Below are 23,221 nucleotides of genomic sequence, written 5' to 3'. Positions count from 1 at the left end.
AATTAACTCAATATACAGCGAAATTGTAAGATATTAATTTTAATGGAAGCGGTTCGCCACGTGAGGGCGCTATTTTACTTTTGTATTTGTTATTAAACGATGTAAGCGTTAGAAGTTTGTTTTATTTTTATTTTAAGGCAAGTAAATGCATTGTATATGTATATATGTATTTTTGAAGTGAAGTGGGGGGAATGAGGGGGAAGATCGTGGTTTCTTTTCTCTGAACGACTCACTGCGACATATTTCCTATATCACCTGAAGGTTACACCGATCACGTGGTGCGTGACGTCACGGGAAGTGGGCATCGGCCCCGGATGTAAATGTGTACTACGCTCGTAATAAAGTCGGTGGCGTCACTTGTCACCGCTGAAGCTGGACCTTCTTGACATCTCGTCTCTAGTCTCGACCAAATAAAAGACCCCGAATCCAAGCGATAATCCCCGGATAGTCTGGATCCTGGTTCCGCTCGTTCGCCAGTAGCTGTTGTGTAAGAGTCGCAGCCGCTCGTATGAACTCGATCTTAACCTTGCAAAGAGTGACTTGGAGGTTTTCCAGACTTCAGCATCGTGGACCGAACCTTTCAAATCCGGGCGAACTTCTAGAGCGGGTTCGAGGACATCTGACTCCAGAACCAGCTGTGAACCTGACAATGAAAAGTCTTCCGTACTTCTGTCGCGGGGAGGTCATCCGAGGGTTCGGACGAGGAAGCAAAGAGCTGGGAATACCTACAGGTTTGTTTTGTACATGTTTAATCCTTAAAACATTTAATTTATATGTTTTATATATAACCTACAAACTCATACTGTTATAAACAAACGTACACTCAGTTTGGTCACGAAAGTTCGGAAGTATATATATATATATATATATATTTTAAGTGTAATATTACTAGGTTTGTGTATTGGTAAGAAATCCGGCAGCACGATTCGTATCGCGATACAGGGGTCAACAAATACAATATGTTGTGAAACTTCGGAACAAGGATATATTTTGTAGTATTGGCTTGTTTGTATTTACAGACCACGTGACTCTTGACAAAGTCGTCACTGCTTTCATTTTTTTTGAAGCCAGGATATGTCGAAAACATTTAAGCTTTAAAAGCTGCTGGAAGTCGACTGTATCCTCTCGTCCTCAGTCACTACTTTGGATGCGGAGGATGTGATTACTGCTCTCGTTTAGTGATGATTTTAATTACCACACAAAAATGAACAAACACTGTGAGTACTTATTTTTACACACAATTTATTAAAATATAAACCATAGGAGAATTATGGTAAAATAAATGTGATTTAAAAGCCAAAACAAAGTGTCGTTGAACATCAAAACAGTATCGTGGTTTAGAAGATATTTTCTGAAACCCCCAAAATATTATAGTCTCTCAATACTATGTTTTTTAAATGTATATTCTTCCTTCATAATGATGTTCGAATCTTCCACTCGCAGATTCAAAGACGTTCCTCGAGGTCGGATCCTTAAAGGAGTCGATTGACCGTGAAATTCCTGACAGGATTTTTGGCAACATCTGAGGCGCGAGTCAAGAAACGTTAACCATTAGTCTCCCCTTTATATAACGTCGCCGGACTGGTTAGATAACCACGAGTAAAGGTCGTTCGTCAAGAGTTTGTTTGTCAATCCACTTGTTTGTAGAGAAGATGTTCGTTATCTTCATCTGGATTTTCAGTAAACAAGGGTTCACTGACCTGCTGTTGTCGCCGGCTGGGAAGAAGATTTGAAGACCGGATCATCTAGTAGAGGAGACAAATGAGAAGGATCTGTCTCTCCTACAGTTAATCGAAACTCTGCAGCGAGAATTCTGACCCGCTCTAGTAGAAGAACTCACATTTCCCCAATCCTTAAAACTCTTCAATGGCTCCCAGTTTCTTTCAGGATCAACTTCAAAATTCTGATTCTTACTTTCAGATCTATTCATGGTCAGGCTTCTCCTTACATCAGTGATCTGATCCAGACTTCTTAAACTTAATTTAGGTCTTTTTATACAGTTGATTATCAATAAAACTGTGTTTAAATCGTGTTGTTGTACAATTAAAACCATATTTACAATTGAAATGTCTTTATTTTCATGCTCAGCTAACTTCCCTGACTCGGTGGTGGACCACCTCCCCGCTGACATCAGCACCGGCATCTACTACGGCTGGGCCTGCGTGGGTCACGGGGACGTCTACAAGATGGTGATGAGCATCGGCTGGAACCCCTACTACAAAAACACCAAGAAGTCCATGGTCAGTTAATGTTAAAAAAAAAATGATAATACTGCAGCCTTCAAAGAACAGTAAACGTTTTTTTTTAAAAGTGATATTTTAGGGCGAAAATGATTGAAGAACTATAGTTTTTTTCTGATTCTCACTTCAGATACATGTAAGTTGAATTAAATTCGAGACAACTGGGGTAAAGGTCAAATGAAACTGACGACAAGTTGCTGCTCGCTCGGTTATTCGGTTATTAGTCTTCGAGGATCAGATGCTGAAACATCCAGATCAATGAATCGCACTGTCAGGAGGAGACCCGCCTGAAGGTTCGTCTCAAGTCTGTTCTGGATTATCATCTTTAATCGAAAGCTCCTTCAACTCCAACCACAGAGTTTCCACTCACAAGGGAGATTTACTACGAGTGACGTGTTATATGTGAACGGACTTTTTCGAGTTCACGCTGAATTAAACAAAGGTCACCGGTGGCTCCACGATCTCACATGATGTTCTCAAGTGGATCCTGTCGAAGATATGTTGAGATCCATGTGTGGCTGTGAGTTTGTTTCATTTCTACAGTGAAAGTTCAGGTTATAAAATTAAAGGCGAAGAAGAGAGTGCAGACAGGCTGGAAACAGGTGCACAGAAAAAAGTGAAGGGGAAGAGTTGTAGTACAATAGTGATGTACTTTTTAAAAAAGTTTGAAAAAGGGTTATAGTGGAGGGTGATTTAAAGTTTATTCGTACAACAGGAAATATAAGTTGATAACAGAATGTGATATTATTGAACCAGAGGTAACATTTAAAAAAAACATGTTTGAAATTACTTCAACTCAAGTTTTTCACCTTAAACTAGTATTTATTTTAATCTACTTTAATCTTTTGTTTCAAAGCTCTTATGGATTGGTGTTTTTTTTGGAAAGAATCTGGTGATACAGTATGTATCACGATACAGAGACAAAGATACGATCTATCGTGATACTGTGGGATACTGTAGTATATTTGTAGTATTGTCGAGTACTTGAATGTGTTGCAGTATTTACAGACCAAGTGACTCTTGTCTAAGTCGTACCTACTTTCATTTGTTCCCGGGGAACAAAAATGTGTCCAAAAAAAGCTACTGGAGTCGACTGTATCCTCTCGTCCCCAGTCATTTCTGGGATCTCGCAGGATTTTATCGTCGCTTTAGCTGCGTAGGACGTAATGACTGCTGCCACCTAGCGTTCAGAAGTTTAATTACGACACAAAACATGAACAGACGACCAGAATATTACAAGGTCATTTTTAATTAAAAAATGTTTGATTTGTTTCGACAGGAGACTCACGTGATCCACACGTTCAAGGAGGACTTCTACGGCGAGGTCCTCAGCGTGGTGTTGGTGGGATACATCCGTCCAGAGACCAGCTTCCACTCCCTCGGTCAGAAACGTTCCTTTGAATCGTTTTCATTTTCTCCATTCGTCTCATCGCCTATTTTTTTCCATCTCCCGCCGCAGAAGCTCTGATCGCCGCCATCAACAACGACATCGAGGAGGCCAAGGTCCAGCTGGAGCAGCCCGAGCACCTCAAGCTGCGGTCGGACAACTTCTTCACCAGCGCCTCCAGCCCCGTCCCGGCCCTCAACGGCACCTCCGAGTCCACGTCGCACACAATCCTCAACGGACACTGAGACACACACACACACACACACACACACACCAGAGCAGAGGGAGTCTTTGATGAGCTGTCGTCGTAGCAACCATCATGAACCACTATAGTTCCTTCTCGTATAAACAAGCTTCTCTATAATTGTGCACTTACAGAAAATGTTGATTATTGCTTTTATAAATGACGACGGATCAAAGCGGCTTCATGAAGAATCATTTAGTTTTGTTTTTTTTGTTGTAAAATATATCAAACAGAATTCTAGCGCCACACGTGGACGCTCCCCGTCACTGCAGTGGTGGCATTTATTTATTTATTTAAAGTCGTTTTTTCGAGTAAACGAGTGAATTAAAGCACAAAACTGCTTGATTTAAAGTAAAAAGAAAAAGTCACCACTTTATGCAACAGGTAGCTAAAAGCAAAACGCCGACTTTAACGTGACGTTTTGTCGACTTCGTGCTCCAGGACTGACCTCACGCGCTTTTTATGGAGTCTGAGGCGGAGGAAGTGGATCCGGCCTCGAACCAGAGACTCGCCACTGGAAAAAGCAAAAGCTGGACTCGAAGAGAATTTATTTCCAGCCGTCAAACAATCCTGTACATGAACATGTGTGCGTCTGTGTCGCGTGTAGGACCGATTGTGTCATTGCTGCTGTTGTGTATCCAACCTTTGTGTAGCACAAAGGTCAAAGTTCATCGTTCGTGCTTCAGTTCTTGTCAACCCGGGACCATAAGTGTTGATCTTATGTTTCCTCTCATGTATTGCAAACCCAATAAACCATGTGACCCGATCCGGCGTCGTTTGTTCCGCGACGACTTTGTGTTGACTTTTTGGATTTGTCGTTTCCGTGAGTGTTTGACAAACGTTTGCCTACGAATTAAGTTTGTTTAATGATTAATATTTGCCGTCTCGCATCTTTGAGCAGGGGTGTCCAAACGTGTGTGTTAAGTTTAAAAGAAATACGATATATACAGACATTATGATGGAGATAATTAATAAATAAGTCATTAATATTAAATAAAAAGCACTGATGACACTTGAAATATTCACAGGTTATACAGGAAGTAAATATTTGCACACGTTTCTTCCAAAGCTAATTGCTAAATACAATTAGCATCATTAAAATTGTATTCAACTTCTTTTATTTAGTTCAATTTAAAGGAGGGGTAGATGTTCTTCAAAATGTCGTGAATAAGTGCATTGGGGCAGAGATCGGAATGGGAGGGACAAATTGCCACTTAGTTTGATTGACGTATTAATATCCAATCATTCGGAACAGGTTTTTTCGTTAGATGCATATTCATGATGAGGATTTCATAAAATCATTAGACAGTTTTCCATTAGTACTGTAGGTAAGTAAGTAATATTTGTAGAGTGCTTTTCCAGACCAGGGTCACAAAGCGCTTAAACAATCAAAACAATATTCAATAAAATATATACTTAAAAGGTCAAGAAAACACTGAGAACAACACAGGAGTTCCAGAAAATCAAGGAAAAGCCTGAACAAATAAAAATGTCTTGAGATGTTTCTTGAAGGACAGATGAATAGTTCTGAAAGTAAGAACCAGAATTTTTAAAGTTGATCCTTCTTGTTAAGACATGAAAACAAACTGTTCCACCATTTTTAGGTGTTTAAGTTCATAAATTATACGAGATGTAACATTTTCCTTCCTTCAGCTAAAGTTTTGATGCATTTGAAAACTTTAAAAGTGTTTACTGATCTATTGTTTTATCAAATATTGACATCATAAATTGATTCATCTCCATAGAAGATTTGACCCAAGTTAGTAAACCCTTCAAACTCTCGGATGTCGAGCACCTGCTGCTCCTCCAGAGATCAGTGTTTTCACGAGCGTCTGGACCTGAAGGACTGTTGCTTCTGCTGACGTCGTTTGTTTCTCTAAACATCTTCTTTCTCTCGTGAGAACCGAAGACGCTCACGATTCCCAGTGTTTTTTCATCGCTTCACTGGAGTTACATGAACAAAAAAAGTGTTTGAAAAATATTGAAAGTGTAATTGAAGTCAAAAAAAGTAATTCAGTGAATAAATGCAATGAACGACAGTTTTAGTTAAGATGTTTAATGTTTTATTTGTTTAGATTTCAACCTACATTATTCAGTTATACTATCGCATATAAGCCACGTCTTTATGGTTTATGTTAAACAAATGTCTCTTTTATCAGCAAAAAAAAAAGTATTTGAGGATTGAATCATAAACGGGTCATGACTTCACGAGGCTCGATTATATACGGATGTTTGTTTAACCACTTTTCCTCGAGGGTGAGTCGTCTTAATCTCCAGATTTTTAGTGAGTTGTGTTAAGAGGCAGAAATCCAAAGAGACACTGTAACGAAGTAATGCAAGGCATTAACAGAAAGTAACAAGATAAGATATTACTCGGTGGAACAACGTACATTTCATTTTAAATAAAGTTTTATTTCATTCAAATTCGCCATGTGAGAATAGAAAAGGAGGAAAAAAAGCTGCCTTTAAACTATTCAAGTGTCTTTATACGTATCATGAAATACTGCTGAGATTGAGGGAATTCTTTCGGAATACGACCCATAACTAAGTAACTAATAGTAAAAGCTCAGGCTGAACAGGATTAAAAGAAGTGACTTGTTTTTTTACTTTAAGAAGTTTCAGTTTATTTAGTCTGAAGAAGTTTTAGCAACACTGTTCGATATTATAGTTAATCCTCTTACTTGATCAATTCACTTTGATTTGATTTAAAACACTTTATGTCCATTTTGCATCATTTAAATATGACTGATGAGTCAGTTTTACTTTTCGTCTGAATCTAAGGACTAAGCTTGAATTTTTGATCTCTCATTTTCCCTGGAGTTCTCAAGAAAGAAGTGATGGATTGATGAGGCTTCATGATACAGTTGCGTAGTAAAGACACTGTATCAGGATACAGATGTGTAGTGAAGACACTGTATCATGATACAGTTGTTTAGTGAAGACACTGTATCATGATACAGCTGCATAGTGAAGACACTGTATCATGATACAACTGCGTAGTAAAGACACTGTATCATGATACAGCTGTGTAGTGAAGACACTGTATCATGATACAGTTGTGTAGTAAAGACACTGTATCATGATACATCTGTGTAGTGAAGACACTGTATCATGATACAGTTGTGTAGTAAAGACACTGTATCATGATACAGCTGTGTAGTAAAGACACTGTATCATGATACAGCTGTGTAGTGAAGACACTGTGTCATGATACATCTGTGTAGTGATGACACTGTATCACGATAAAGCTGTGTAGTAAAGACACTGTGTCATGATACATCTGTGTAGTGAAGACACTGTGTCATGATACAGCCGTGTAGTAAAGACACTGTATCATGATACAGCTGTGTAGTGAAGACACTGTATAATGATACAGCTGTGTAGTAAAGACACTGTATTATGATACATCTGTGTAGTAAAGACACTGTATCATGATACAGCCGTGTAGTGAAGACACGGAATCATGATACAGCTGTGTAGTGAAGACACTGTATCATGATACAGCTTTGTAGTGAAGACACTGTATCATGATACAGCTGCGTAGTGAAGACACACACAAGGATTTTTGTAAATTTATTACGATGTTAAAAGACATAATAAAAATGTCATAAAAGAGGAGTGAACAACAATGATGGCAGGAATGAGCAAAATAAAAGTGAAAACATATTTAAAAAGAAGAAAATTATCTTTACAAAAAGTGCAGATTTCCTGACAACATTTTATCAAAACCTATTCCTACGATCACGTGACCTCCTTGGAGGGTGTAAATATACAAACCGTTCCAATAATATACACTATTTAATAAATATCCTGTTCATTAAAAGTATAAATCTTGAGTCAATGATCATTTTTAAAACATCATTTCTGATTCAAATGATAAAAAAAACATTCATTGATACGAGAAACTCTCGTCGTCGTCGTCGTACTCCGGCTCGTCGTCCGCCACCATCCCGTACTTGTTCTTGTGGTACACGGTCCCGTCCTGAGCCATGTACACGATCTCGTCCTCCTCCTCCTCCTCCTCGCGCTCCACCACCAGGGGGTCGCTGTACTCGCCGTAGGCGTTGGAGGGCATCTGGGCGGCGGCGGGGGGTCCGTTGGACATCAGCCTCTTGTAGGCGCCCGTCAGAGGGATGAGTGACAGGTACTTGGATCGCACGTGCAGGACGACGAAGATGGCGGCGCCGACCAGCACGATCGCCAGGACGAAGACGGTGGCGTAGACTTTGGGTTTCCCGCTTCCCGGCTCCAGTTCCTCTCTGCTCATGATGCCGAAGTTGGTGCCGAGGACACACTCCACTGTGTAACACACACACACGCGCACACACACACACACACACACAGGTGACGACAACAGCTCACCATGAGTGACAGCATCACTCCCTCCTCCTCTCACCTGCCGAGGCCTGACAGTCGCAGCACTCTCTGGGTACGGGTTTATCGAGGCGCAGCTCGTCGCCGCAGCAGCTCAGACAGCAGGCGTCGTCGGTCAGGACTCTGGACGCGCGACACTGCGTGCAGTTCCTGCCGCCCGGACCCCGACAGTCCAGGCACGAGGGGTCGCAGGCGTGACAGTCGGGGTCGCCGGACTCGCTCTTCTAAAGGGGGAGGTTATCGTGCGGTTAGTCACGTGATCGTAGGCGGGTGAGGTGGTCACGTGACACACCTGAGCAGTGGCGTAGAAGCCCACGAAACACCGGGATTCACAAATGTTGTCTCCGATCTTCTCGAATCCCGGATAGCAGCTCAGGCAGGAGAGGGCGCCCTCATCTGGACAGAGGGGAAAAAAAGTTTTCATATTGAAATAAATAAGTAAGTAAGTCATTTGTATTTATATAGCGATTTTCCAGACCAGGGTCACAAAGAACTTAAACAATCAAAACAATACTCAATAAAATATATAGTTTAAAGATCAAGATAAAACTGATAACACAACAGGAGTTCCAGAAAATCAAGGAAAAGCCTGAACAAATAAAGACGTATTATGTTATGTAAGATGTTTCTTAAAGGAGTCAGTAGATCATCAAACACAGAGGAAGAAGAAGATCGTTCCAAAGTTTAGGAGCAACAGTCTGGAAGGATTTCTCTCCTCTGGTCCTGAACCGTGTTCAGGAACCATCAGTAGATTCTGATCCACAGACCTCAGAGCCCGAGCTGGGGTGTAAGTCTGGATCAGATCAGTGATGTAAGGAGGAGTCTGACCATGAATAGATCTGAAAGTAAGAACCAGAATTTTAAAGTTGATCCTGAAAGATACTGGAAGCCAGTGAAGAGATTTAAGGATCGGAGAAATGTGAGTTCTTCTACTAGAGCGAGTCATAATTCTTGCTGCATAGTTCTGAATCAACTGCAAAATTTCATTGAAAAAAACCCTTAAATTATTCCACACATTAAGAGGTAGAATTCTAAAAAATCTTTGCATCACGTGATGAAAGTTCGATCAAGTAGCTCGGTACTCTATTGGTAATGTCTGGGGCACTATCATGACATCATTCTTTTATTGAATTTAAAAGGATACGACTTAATAACATTGAACTAAGATGTATTTATTTTTAATCATTGGACTTATAATATCAAAATCTATGTGTGAAACTAAATTAATTCATTTTAAAGGCATTTTTTCAACTTAACTAAAAAAAAAAATCAACCTTTCAATATAGAAATAATTGATTTCAATTTCAAAATAAAGCTGGAAAAAAATAGTTTTTTAAATGTTCAACATCTGAAATGTTAAATGTCAATTATTAAATATTCTGATATATACTTGCATAGATATACAGTGTTTAAGATAAGATAAGGAGGAGCGATGATGAAAGTCAACAACTATACATATATATAAAAGCAGAATGATAAGAGAAAGACATCAAAGTACCGGAGCAGGTCTGGCAGGTCGGGTGACACCTGTCGCAGGTTCTGTGGCTCCTGTGATGATAGTAACCCTGAGGACAGTCCTTCAGGCAGCGCCCCTGCTGACGGAAGTAGATGAATCCTTCCCGACAGCTCAGGCACTTCCTGTTGCCTCGACCCTGACACCTGGTGCAGGAGGGGTCGCAGCTCTCGCACACCATCGTGCTGATGTTCCCGAAGTGGCTGCAGGAGAACGTTGGTTTTTTTCAAAGGTGTAGAGAAGAGCAGGTGTTTATCTCCTCACCTCTTGGAGCAGACCTCCACACAAGCGCTTCCCTGCCGGAAGAATCCGGATCTGCACTTCAGACACTGGACGCTGTGACGGCCGGAGCACGACTGACAGCTGGAGTGACATCGTTCACACACTCGCTCCTCCTTGTCCTCGGCGTAGAAGCTCAGCGGACACTGACGCACACATGTGGAGTCTGACGGACATGACACACACATGAACTGTTTTCTATGCTTAGCTCTATCAGTATTATCATTATTATTAATATTATCATTATCATTATTATCAGTATTATCATTATTATCATTATCAGTATTATCATTATTATTAATATTATCATTATCATTATTATCAGTATTATCATTATTATCATTATCAGTATTATCATTATTACCATTATCATTATCATTATTATCATTATCAATATAATCAGTATAATCAGTATAATAAGTATTATTATTACAATTATCATTATCATTATTATCATTATTATTATCATTATCATTATTATCATTATTGTTCTTATTATCATTATCAGTATTATCAGTATTATCATTATTATTATTATCATTATCAGTATTATCATTATTATCATTATTATCATTATCAGTATTATCATTATTATCATTATTATTATTATCATTATTATCAGTATTATCATTATCATTATTATCAGTATTATCATTATCAGTATTATCATTATCAGTATTATCATTATCATCATTATTATCATCATCATTATTATCATCATTATTATAATCATTATCAATATTATCAGTATTATTACCATTATCATTATCATTATTATAATTATTATCATTATTATCATTATTATCATTATTATCATTATTATCATTATTATCATTATTATCATTATCAATATTATTACCATTATATTATCATTATTATTATTATTATCATCATTATTATTATTATTATCATTATTGAGGATGATGATAATAATAATCATTATGATAATAATGATTTATTATCATCATTATTATTATAATCATCATTATTATTATTATTATCATTATTGAGGATGATGATTATAATAATAATGATGATAATAATGATTTATTATCATCATTATTATTATAATCATCATTATTATGATCATCATCCTCTTCATAATTATTATTATCTGCAGCTTTGTAGAAAATAATCTATACGTCAAACATTTCGTGTCTTTGTCTCTGGTCAATGCTTGTAACAAAACACTGCCCTCTAGTGGCTACAATCACTAGAGTATCTTTGAATCAATTGCATTTGTCGATTTTGCGAGAACGTCTGAAAAATACGTTGTTGTAAGTAGTTTGAAATCGAAACTAAAACTAAATCAATCAATAAACCAGAGCGACTCACTGAGCAGGAAGCGAGGCGCGCTGCAGCTGAGGCAGTGGTCAGCACCAGGTCCGGTGCAGCGGTGGCACGAGCCGTGGCAGCTCCGGCACTTCCCGGTCTGGTCCAGGTAGGAGGTCAAGGCGCAGTCGCTCAACCACACGCAGTGTCCGCTGCTGTCCCGCCTCCTGTCGGGGTCACAGGTGAGGCAGGACGAGGGCTCGTGTCCGGAGCAGGTGAGGCAGGTCCTGGCACACTCTGAGGAGACACCGTGACATCACCCCGACATGAACCTTCTTCTCGTCAGGACCTCGCACCTCGACACTCTCTGGACGGACCGTCGTAGTAGGTGTGAGGAGGACACCGAGCCAGACAGTCTCCGTTGTACCGGACGGCTCTGGGGTTGATGCAGGTCAGGCAGTCGTCGCCCTCGGGTCCGTCACAGGAGCCACAGTTGACGTGACACCTCACACACTCCTGCTCCGTGGGGAAGAAGCCTGGAGGACACTGGTCCACACACTGGTCCTCGTGCAGGAAGAAGAAGTCGCTGCACTCTGTGGACACAGAACATAAATGCATCACTAATGTACGAGGACTGAGGACCAGTGTGAGTCGTAAGGAGGAAAATCATAGCAACACGAGATTGAATTGTTGATTTAAACATGTTTTGACGTCGACACTTTATTATTATTAACAAAGAGCAAGAGGAACAAGAATAACAAGACAAAGGACAAGAAGAACAAGAAAAAGAATAACAAGAACAAGAAAAAGAACAGCAAGAACAAGAAGAACAAGAAGAAAACAACAAGGACAAGACAAAGAACAAGAACAAGACAAAGAACAAGAACAAGAAAAATAAAAGAAGAACAAGAAGAAAAAGGACAAGTAAAATAAGTAGAAAAAGAAGAACAAGAGGAACAAGAAGAAAAAGAGCAAGAAGAACAAGAAGGACAAGGACAAGAAGAAGAATAAGAACTAGGACAAGAAGAAGAAAAAGAACAAGAAGAACAAGGACAAGGAGAAGTAAAATAATAAGAAAAAGAAGAACAAGAACAAGAAGAACAAGAGCAAGAGGAACAAGAAGAACAAGACAAAGGACAAGAAGAACAAGAACAAGAATAACAAGGACAAGAAAAAGAACAGCAAGAACAAAAAGAACAAGAAGAAAACAACAAGGACAAGAAGAAGAACGAGGACAAGAGAACAAAACAAGAACTAGACAAAGAACAAGAACAAGAAGAACAAGACAAACAAGAATAACAAGAACAAGAAGAACAAGAACAAGAGCAAGAGGAACAAGAAGAACAAGAGCATGAGGAACAAGAAGAACAAGACAAAGGACAAGAAGAACAAGAACAAGAATAACAAGGACAAGAAAAAGAACAGCAAGAACAAAAAGAACAAGAAGAAAACAACAAGGACAAGAAGAAGAACGAGGACAAGAGAACAAAAACAAGAACTAGACAAAGAACAAGAACAAGAAGAACAAGACAAACAAGAATAACAAGAACAAGAAGAACAAGAACAAGAGCAAGAGGAACAAGAAGAACAAGAGCATGAGGAACAAGAGGAACAAGAGGAACAAGAAGAACAAGACAAAGAAGAACAAGAATGATTTTTGATATTCTAACTTCAATAGATCAGAAATATATTTTCTAAATGTAATATTTGTATTATTTCTGGCCTTTTTAATTCAAAATAAACATTTGTAATATTGAATCCAACCGTTCAATGTTCTGATGGAACTGATGTTACACTGAAGGAACCATTGTGTTGTTGCTGTGAATGAACACCATCTTTGAATCACTGAACAATCTTAACATCACATATGAAACCTTGACCATATTTTGTTTTGCATCACAAAACATCATAGACGTAGAATTTAAATACAGTATAGTAGCGACCAATCACTAAATATAATGAAGTGTGTAGGAAGACACTGTTTTGTCGGCACCATGAGTGAGGCGAGCTGTAATTGTGTTTATATGTCGTTCAAACGTAACAGTGAGAACAAAGACATGTCATTAAACAATAATAACAATCAACGTGTCGTTAAGTCACTAAAGCTCCAGACGTACTTCCACAGAGTCCCTCCTCGTTGCACTCCTGACAGTTGGGGCGACACTTCACACACTCCTGCTCTCGCACGAAGTGACCTCGAGGACACTTGGCGCCGCAGGTGAACTCCAGCAGGAAGTGTTTCTTGTCGCAGCTCAGACAGCGGGTGGCGCTGTCCTGACAGGAGGAACATCCCGGGGCGCAGGACCGGCACACCCCGGCCTGAGAGAACCCTCTGGAGACCAGGAAGAAAGATCTTCAGAGGGTTTTTCATTCCTGAAGAACCCTCAGAACCATCACCTGTCGCACTGCAGCACACACTGGCCGTCCTGCAGGTGCAGCCCGGCCCGACAGCGCCGGCACTTCTTCCCGTCCTGACACGTGACGCAGCCCTCGGAGCAGTCGCCGCAGTGACCCCACACCTGGTCGGCGAAGGTGCCGGGAGGACACTGAGCCGTGCACTGCTGACGGGGCGTCAGGAAGAGACCTGCAGCGAGACGAAAACCACTTCAACTCCAAGAACCAAGATGGCCGACGAAAGAGGTCACCTTGAGGACAGAGGATGCAGTCCGACTTCCCGGCGGCAGAGCAGGTTCTACACGAGGAGTGACACGACTCGCAGTCGCCCTCACCTGAAGACAGAAGAAGAAGAACGTGAACATCTACTCTCAGCACACGTGGAGTCCAGACCGACCGTTCCTGAAGTGTTTCTCGGGACAAGGGTCCGTCCCGGCGCCGACCAGACACTCGCCGTCCTTGAGCGTGAAGGTGTCCTCGCAGGAGTCGCAGTCGTCGTGTCCTGGTCCTCCACAGCCACGGCAGCTCCGGTGGCACGGCTCACACTCCTGGTTGGACACGTCGGCGTAGAATCCTTCTGGACAGTGATCCACACACTCTCCGTCTGGACACACACACACACACACACACACACACACACACACACACACACACACACACACACACACACACACACACACACACACACACACACACACACACACACACACACACACACACACACACACACACACACACGCACGCACACACACACACACACACACACACACACACACAAAACACAAGTTTTTAAAACTTTTAACCCACATAACTGCTTTATCACATCTAAGTGTTTAAAATACATTTGTAAAGGATAACACAGTAATATTAACAACAGAAATACATAGGTTGACTGTTAGGTAAGGTAAGGTAAGGTAAGGTAAAACTTTATTGATCCCTCAGGAGGTCTCCTTTGGGAAATTGTTTTTACCAATAGCCAGCAATTTTTCATAAACAATAAAAAATAATACATAAAAAATAAAATAAGAAGAACATAAAGAGGAAGAACAAGATGACACAATCTAAGTCTAAAGACAAAGACAAAGGACATAGGTCAAGGAAAGAAAAACAACAAAGACAAAGATACAGAGACTAACATGGAACAGAACATCCAGATACTTTCACTCCACTCCTGCCCCCGAACTCAGAATGTTATGACATTAATAAAAACAGAATAATTCAGACACAAAGTTCCAAACTTATTATTATTATCATTACTATTATCATTATTATTAACATTGTTAGTGAAGCATTTTAAAGCCTTAGAAATGAATTAAATATGGATTAAAATGTATTTTAAACTTTGTTTAAAAATGAAAAGTAGCTGATAACAGACAAAAATAATGAGGTTTAGATCATGAATAAAGTAAAATCATTTGTAGATTATATTTTGTTCTTCATTTGATTTATCATTCATTTGATTAATTATTATTTTATTAATGAACTTTCAAACGTTGAATCATTTTGAGATCTGGTTAAGATATGTTTTTTATTTATTAAATGACACTTTATTTGTTTTTAATTCCCGTTTTGCCTCTATTTATCTAGATTTATCAATCAATATTATTCCTTTAAAACATATAATAATACTGTAACAATCGTAAAACCAGTATATGCAAACATTTTAAAAAAAAGTGATTATATTCTGCCTTTCAATTCATTAATAAATATATATTTATATATATAAATATTGGTTGAGAAATAGTATTTAGATAATATTCAAGATTTTTAATTGACAATTTTAAATAAAACTATTTTGTTTACGCTCTGTATAATCCTTATTTGACAATTGTATTATAAATTATTATTATTTCCATTTGTTTCTAAGAATAAAAACAACATTTTTATTTTATTTACCAGAGACGTAGAATCCCTTCTCACACCAGGAGCACTGCGACTGGTCGCACACTTCGCAGCGTTTGTCTTCACACGGTGAACAAACCATTTGCTTCTTGTCGTCGAAGGTTCTGTCCGGACAGTAGCGATGACACTCGCTGCCCAACCTGCCGGGTCGGACCAGAGGGTGAGGAGGAGGAGAGGAGGAGAGAAGGAGAGGAGGAGAGGAGGAGAGGAGGAGAGGAGGAGTGGAGGAGAGGAGGAGAGGAGGAGAGAAGGAGAGAAGGAGAGGAGGAGAGGAGGAGAGGAGGAGAGGAGGAGAGGAGGAGAGGAGGAGAGAAGGAGAGGAGGAGAGGAGGAGAGGAGGAGAGAAGGAGAGGAGGAGAGGAGGAGAGGAGGAGACGGTGATGGATGAACGTGACAATCAGACTCACTGGTAGAAGTCGGCTTCACACTTGAGGCAGCGAGTCACTTGATCGCCGTCCTCTGAAAGAAAAGATAGAATTGAATCATAATGAAATTGAAATTCAGAGGTGAGAGCGATGACCTTGTTTCCATTTTCTGCTGGTACTGATCACTGCAGATCCATAATAAAGCTAATATAGTATTATTTTTTACTTGGCGCTACCCCATCCAGCCAGCAGGTGGAGCCCTCACAACACTAAAGTATTTCACATGAGTCTCACTGAAACACTTTGACCAACATTTCTTTAAACCTCATTATTAAACTTTAGAATCTGGCTGCATAATAACATAATGATTGACAGGAGGATATGAATACAAGCTTTATCAACTAATAAATCCCTCATTTCTCCAAGTAATTTTCCCAAGTGATCAATAAAGTTCTATATTTTTCTGCCTCATCGATCCAAACAACAACCAGAACAACCGACAACTGAGGAATGTCTCGGCATCAAAGACGGAGGGGAGGATGGGAACTGGGGGGGATAAAAGAAAGCAGGAAAAGAAATAAGCAGTGTTGGCCATCAGGACAATAACGTCCCCCACAGCTCATTCCTCCATCCGTCTCCTCGCAGCAGCAGCAGAGGAGGACAAGTCTCTACCTGTGGAAGCCATTACTCAGAGACGAGGGAACAACACAAGCCGGAAATGGTGCCTGCAGGCCGTGTCTGAACCAGAGCCTGCATTAATACATGTGAGCCGGGGGAGGAGGGGAGTCCGCCGGATTAAACCCTCGTCCTCAGGTATGCACTTGTGGATTGTTTGGACACAAGTACACTCCACTGAAGGCGGAAAAAGAGACGGTGAAATGTATCGTCTGATGTTGACAACTTCCAGGTTCAGTTGGATGAGCAGTTGTTCCGGACTGTTGGCGTCCTGACGTGACAGGATTGAGACGCTGGCTCTTCTCCAGCTGTGTCTTTATTTACCAAAAACAAAAACAAAAAACAATTTTCATGCATGAAAGCAACATCAGGTGGAGAAGACATCAGCCGTCATAGAGGCTCAAAGAAAGAACAAGAAAATGAAAACCAGTTGCTAACTTGAACTGGCAAGAGAGCACATGTCAATCATAAAAGGCGGCAAAATCTTACAGTAAACATGATAATGGAACGAACAAAATGTTTATTTACGAAAACTGTATATAATCGGAAATACAAATGTGATGTTTTCTTTTCATTCATGGAGTCTAAATATGTCTTAATTTTGTTTTTGTCGTCACCAAACACTCAAATTCCTTTCCTTCAACATCAGTTTAACTTTTAAGTCTGAGTCAAATGGTTGACGATGATTATCTTATAGTAAACACTGGGTCACTACAGTATATCAACACTAGTATAACTTTCATTTGCGCCCAGCATCCATCACGCCACAGAACATTTGGCCACCGGGCCTGGAGCTTGGAACATTTGAAACGATCGGTTTGCAGTTGTTTTTTTTTCCATTTTTTAAATAAAAGGTCTGATTGGGTTAACTATCCCTAGAGTGAGCTAGCATGTCCGCTAATAGAACACAAATCCAGATCGATTTGTTCTTGTTTTTATGAATCTGTGTTGCTGTAAGTTGGGAAAACAATTTCCTTAAGGAAACCTCCGGAGGGATCAATAAAGTGTATCTATCTATCAATCTATATGGAGTAAACTGTAACGACTACTTTTTGTTTTTATTGTTAATATATTGCACTTCTTCAACACCAAACATCGATTTCTAATGGGTTTTTTTATGAACATTTTCCTTTCATTCGCTCCTTTTGTGATTGTTTCTTGTCTCTCGGTCATGTATTGAAGGAACATTTTCATTATTTTAAAGCAGTTTTTTCCTTCTCATCCCTTCCGTCTGTCGGCTTGATGATGCCGTGATTTTTAGATCTTTTAAGACTTGACGTCAGCGTCTAACAAACTCAAGGCCGTGGACCGCCAACGGTATTTGGTTCAAAATCAAAGTAGATTACTATGTAATTAATGCTAATATCTTGACCTATGAAGACGCCAGTGTTCAATAGAAGATAAGGAACAGATATGGATGTCAGATGTCTTTTGTGATGAAGTTTATACGCTTATAATTAGGTTTTTGTATAATAATCAACCATGTATATACATTTTTGATGTATAAATGTGAAGACTGTTGCAGTGCATTATGGGACTAGTACTAGGAGTGCCAGAGTGTTTTATTCATGGACAGGCTATCTTGAAAGTTGGACATGAATGAGCAGGAAGTTTGACACAAGTTGGACATTGTGTGTAGTTGTGCGCTTTAGAATAAGAAATGAACACACTCTCGCACATATTTTTGATCCACTGCTAGACGTGATGATGACTAGAAGAGCCGGTGGGTGGCATTGAGGGAGAGTGTGACGGGGGAGACGTCGCTCCCACCCAGAGGTGCATAATGACATAATAGCAGTTCGTCTTCCCCTCAGAACTCACCACGACATCACTTCCTGTCCCTGCATCCGCGATCGATGGCGACCGAGATCCAGACTTTTCAATCGGTCACAACCCGGAATTAATCAAAATTAAACATGTTTTGAATCGTTTTAAATTGATTTTCAAGTGAATAATTTCAACCCAAAAGGTACATTTTCCATCTCGGATTCACTTAATTGCAGACGAAGCAGAAAATGCTTCGGGGCAACTCTTCAACCGACCCGAGGTTCCAGGTTTAATTCTCACTTACTTCGCTCACACCGCGAGCAGCCTTCGTCACAGGGGACGCATTCCTGGTCTTCCATGTTGGCCACCTCCCCTGATGAGCAGAGAAACAAATATCAAGACACGAAGTTCCTCCTCCCCAAGGTCAGACACGGCGTGATTTACGTCTTGGATGACGCTAAAATATTCTTCTTAAACAAGCGAGAGAGAAATGACAAAAGACTGTTATCAAGCGAGTCAAGTCACATCAAATGACGGCGTCATAATGTGTTGTTGATAGAGTGATTGATAAGATACACACACTGGTTATTTTGTGGTCTACAGAAGAGATCTGGCACAAGTCGACGTGCCGGAGTGGAACATATTTGTGGTTTTCGGCTCAAACAGAGTTTTGTTATTTAAAAGAAACAAGCGCGACAGACTGAAGCGTTTATAAGACGAGAATGTGTTGGAACTGATAACAGATTTTTAAACCTCAATTAACATTCATAGTAGACGTGTCGTCGTCGGCCCAGAGGAAGACTTCATCAGGACTGGAGCGGGTCGACACCAACAACAAGACTCGTCCAGATCAAGACCACGACGAGGTTAACACCAAGACACACCAATTCAAGACGTGGACTTTTTTAGATCAAGACCAAGACAAACCAAGTCAAGGCCGAGACAGATTCATTTAAGCCCAAGACTTGTCAAGATGTAGACCAAGACAAGATTATTAACCAAGCCCAAGACTTGTTCAGATAAAGACTAAGACACAGCTAACACCAAGATAGACCAAGTCCAGAATTGGACTTTTTTATATCAAGGCAAGAAAGACAAGACAAAACAACTAAAAACTTAGACTTTTCCAAATGAAGACAGAGACAAGATCAAGTCAAGACCAAGTTTTGTACAGATCAAGTTCAAGACTTGGACTTTTCTAAATCAAGGCTAACACAAGACCAAGACCATGGCTTGTCCAGATTGAGATCAAGACAAGACCATTTCAAGACCAAGAGTTGTCCAGATCAAGATCAAGAAAATGCCAAGACAAAGACGTGTCCAAGATGGAGACCAAGTCAAGATAAAGACTAGTCCAGATCGAGACCAAGTCAAGATAAAGACTAGTCCAGATCGAGACCAAGTCAAGATAAAGACTAGTCTAGGTCAAAAAGATTCACATCAGCAAAGACTAGTCCAGATCGAGACCAAGTCAAGATAAAGACTAGTCTAGGTCAAAAAGATTCACATCAGCAAAGACTAGTCCAGATCAAGACCAAGTCAAGATAAAGACTAGTCCAGATCAAGAACAATTCAAGATAAAGACTAGTCCAGATCGAGACCAAGTCAAGATAAAGACTAGTCAAGGTCAAGACCATGTCAAGACAAAGACTTGTCCAGATCAAGACTAAAACAAGGTAAAGACTTGTCCAGATCTAGACGAAGAGTACTACAGAACTCATTAATCCTAATAACTTCACAGGTCCAGGTTCTAATGAAGGTCAACATCAGGAGCGGCTCAGTCTAAGTGAAGCCGGTCAATGACGTCACACTGACCTCCAGATTAAGATGAAGACACTTAAATAAATTAAATGTTAAGATGTTAAAGAATTGACTTGTTGTAACTAGTCTATGTGAAAAAAAGGAATCGCAAAGTGACCCTTGACCTTTCCCCCCAATGTGAAAGTAATATTTATATTTAAGACCTGGGACACCAAGAGGGGCTGACATGATCATAAAATTAAATTGAAAATAATTTGTGATTTAATCTGGTTTCCTGCCAGAAGACTTTTAATAAGGTGTCCTTCCATGTGGCTGTCCAGAGTGTCCCACACCTCTTGCCCCCGTGTGGCTGGGACGGGCTTCAATGAAAGACGCAAGGATGTATGAAACAGAAACAAACATCCAAGCGGGTCTGTTGACGCTCACCTGAGGTGCAGACCAGAGCCGAACAGCTTCCATCTCTCAGCCTGAACCCGGCGCCGCAGTGAAGACACACGGACGCCGACAGGCAGACGCGGCAGTCGGACGAGCAGGACTCGCACGAGTGTTGCTGGGAGTGGAAGTATCCCTCAGGACAGGCGTCCCGACACTGACTCTGGAACAGATACCTGGACACGCCGAACTTGTCTGCGAGGGAGAAGCACAAAGATGGCGGAGGTGTGAACGGACTGAAGCGTGTGGACGGGCCTCCATAAGACGGTGTTACGAGCGAGAAAAGGCCTGCGTGGAGACAGATGGAGGGTCTCACGGTGCTATTATTGTTATGTCTCGAAGCCGCCTCAGACAGTCCTGCAATTAAAGCCGACCACATTTGCAAACAGTCTGACAAACTCGGCGGCCACAAGTGAGAGTCGAGCCCGAGTGTTTGTGAGTGTAAGTGTGGAGGAAATCTGCAGTTAATTTAAAGACCTGCCTGGTGTCTCCCAGTGTGTGTGTGTGTGTGTTTAGGCAGGTGTGTGCGGACCGTGGTGTAAATACGAGGCTCTGACAGCCATAATACAGTCTGTGGTGCGGCGATAAACACGGTTATTACAGTCTACCTTCAGGTGGATATTTGCTCAGCTTGAACACTCTAATAACGTCTGGCTTTCTTCGTCACCACGGTGGATTGCAGACATAACAAAATGGCTTCTGTTCAAGAGTTTAAAGCAGCACTACGTAACATTTTCACCTCATGTTCTCCACAACGCAACTATAGTCCTCAGTGGGTCGGTGACGACAGTTGCGTTCATTTCCATTATGGCTAAAGCACCTATAGCAGGGATTTCAACAAATACAATTCTTAAAGGATGTTCAGCCCATGACAATTTGCTGTTAAATGTTGGCAAATAGTTGAATTGTTTTAATTTATTTTAGCACTTATGTATTGAAATAGCAGCAGAGTCTCCTCTCATTTTACTCCAACTATAACTATACTTAAATAAATAACTATACTTGTTAGTGACATCGTGATACAAAAAGAACACGAGAATGTCTTTTGCATCTGGTTTGAGAAGTAATTTTTCAGACCATTTGTCATTAAAAAATCTTTCTGAGATAAACTGGGCCACGGTTAAAAAAGCAGCCTTTTTTGAAAAGTGTCGCAAAGTGAAACTAAAGTTTTATAAGTAGAAAATAGAAAATAAATACTCTTGAAATACATTTAAAAATGACACAAATTTACAATTTCTTGATCCTAACTTACAAAGTCTTAAAAACCTTTTTTTTCATTTACAATTTCTTAAAACACATTTACAACTTCAATAAAAATGATTTACAAACTGTGATAATAATTTAGAGTTTGTTAATACTCATTTACAAACTTTTCAAAAATAACTTACAATTTTCTGAAACAAATTAATAATTTCTTGAAACACATTTACAATTTCAATAAACTTATTTACAAACTGTGATACTAATTTAGAAATTCTTAATACTAATTTACAAACTCTTGACAACTAATTTCCAGTTTCCTGAAAATAAGATTACAAACTATTGAAAGAAAACGACAAAATATAGAAACTTATTTACAAACCCTTGAAATAATTTACAAATTTCTGAAATTAATTTACGATTTACAGAAAACTAATTTACAAACTCTTGAAAATAATTTACAAATAGTCTGAACCAGATTTACAATTTCTTGAAACACATTTACAATGTCAATAAACGTATTTACAAACTGTGATACTAATTTACATTTTCTTGAAACTTATTTACAAACTATTGGAAAAAAAAGAAAATTTCTTGAAGCTGACTTTCAAAATGTTCACAAAAGTACATTTTCTTGAAACACATTTACAGATTCTGATATTAATTTACAATTTCTTGAAACTTGTAGTACATTAGTTTTGCACTTCTGGGCCACCGTACAAAAAGATACAAGTGGGTTAACTGAAAAGATCTAAACTAGGAGTTGAGTTTTAACCTTTTTTCCAGGGGCCACATAAACACAGCCAGTGATTCGTACCCTGGGCTGCACTTCACCCATGTCTACTCTGAAGGTGAGACGTGAGACAGAAGACTAAACAAGTGGTTTAAACTTCCAGGTCAAATAGATTCACATCAGCTCGTCGCTGAAACTTTTCCTCCTGCTAAAGTGAACTCCTGGAAAAGTTTGCTGTGACTGATGCGCGACGACCTCTCGGCGAGGACGCGGCCAATAAGTGAGTGATTTCCACTTTAAGGCAGATCTATCTGCGGGCGCCGCCTCGCCGCTTTAATTTGATTCATTTACCTTCCCGGGGATTGATTGGTGGAGTCGAGCTTAAATGAGCCTCGAACCTGATCCGTGTGAATTTATGAAAAAGCACGATTCCGCTTCCATTCCAGTCACGCTTTTGATCAATGGCCTAAGAAACCACTCGGATACCTGCGTCAGATCATGGCCTATGATGTGCAGGTCTGGACGAGACGGATGGTGAACGATCAGTTGATAGAATATATATTTCCTCCCGCGACACCGTGAAAGTCTTTCCTGTCAGAGAATGAAGAGATGGCAGGACAAGCGTGGCCGCGCGGTTGAACATGCAGAACGTTGACAAATGATAAGACGCGAAGAGATAAATC

The 23,221-nt window shown here is 40.1% G+C and overlaps 2 protein-coding genes across 3 annotated transcripts in view; one reads left to right on the top strand and one right to left on the bottom strand.

The window, feature by feature from the left end:
* The first annotated feature begins 309 nt into the window (after window positions 1-309).
* rfk (riboflavin kinase) lies at window positions 310-4,637 on the top strand. 2 transcript variants are annotated; one of them, XM_087791678.1, is made up of 5 exons: window positions 310-487; window positions 556-731; window positions 2,089-2,240; window positions 3,520-3,622; window positions 3,700-4,637. In XM_087791678.1, the coding sequence occupies exons 2-5, from the start codon at window positions 650-652 to the stop codon at window positions 3,870-3,872; spliced, it is 510 nt and encodes a 169-aa protein (XP_087647804.1). In that variant the 5' UTR covers window positions 310-487; window positions 556-649; the 3' UTR covers window positions 3,873-4,637. The 2 variants fall into 2 exon arrangements, with proteins under 2 accessions (XP_087647804.1, XP_087647795.1); XM_087791669.1 differs by having other exon boundaries at window positions 310-731.
* Window positions 4,638-7,618: 2,981 nt separating this feature from the next.
* The window catches only part of pcsk5b (proprotein convertase subtilisin/kexin type 5b), a 77,476-nt gene continuing 61,873 nt past the window's right edge, over window positions 7,619-23,221 (bottom strand). The window contains exons 23-37 of the mRNA XM_087791658.1: window positions 20,600-20,800; window positions 18,717-18,785; window positions 16,013-16,064; window positions 15,600-15,745; window positions 14,101-14,307; window positions 13,955-14,038; window positions 13,707-13,893; window positions 13,427-13,641; window positions 11,666-11,902; window positions 11,373-11,606; window positions 10,023-10,203; window positions 9,744-9,961; window positions 8,538-8,641; window positions 8,268-8,469; window positions 7,619-8,170 (exon numbers count right to left, since the gene is read on the bottom strand). Coding sequence (XP_087647784.1) covers window positions 7,761-8,170; window positions 8,268-8,469; window positions 8,538-8,641; window positions 9,744-9,961; window positions 10,023-10,203; window positions 11,373-11,606; window positions 11,666-11,902; window positions 13,427-13,641; window positions 13,707-13,893; window positions 13,955-14,038; window positions 14,101-14,307; window positions 15,600-15,745; window positions 16,013-16,064; window positions 18,717-18,785; window positions 20,600-20,800 — 2,747 coding nt within the window. The 3' untranslated portion in view covers window positions 7,619-7,760. The remainder of the gene's footprint in view (window positions 8,171-8,267; window positions 8,470-8,537; window positions 8,642-9,743; window positions 9,962-10,022; window positions 10,204-11,372; window positions 11,607-11,665; window positions 11,903-13,426; window positions 13,642-13,706; window positions 13,894-13,954; window positions 14,039-14,100; window positions 14,308-15,599; window positions 15,746-16,012; window positions 16,065-18,716; window positions 18,786-20,599; window positions 20,801-23,221) is intronic.

This window comes from Callionymus lyra, chromosome 1, assembly GCF_982586985.1.
Source record: "Callionymus lyra chromosome 1, fCalLyr1.hap1.1, whole genome shotgun sequence".
Lineage (NCBI taxonomy): Eukaryota > Metazoa > Chordata > Actinopteri > Syngnathiformes > Callionymidae > Callionymus > Callionymus lyra.
Note: the sequence above shows the minus strand (reverse complement) of the source record. Positions and strands in the feature narration are given on the sequence as shown.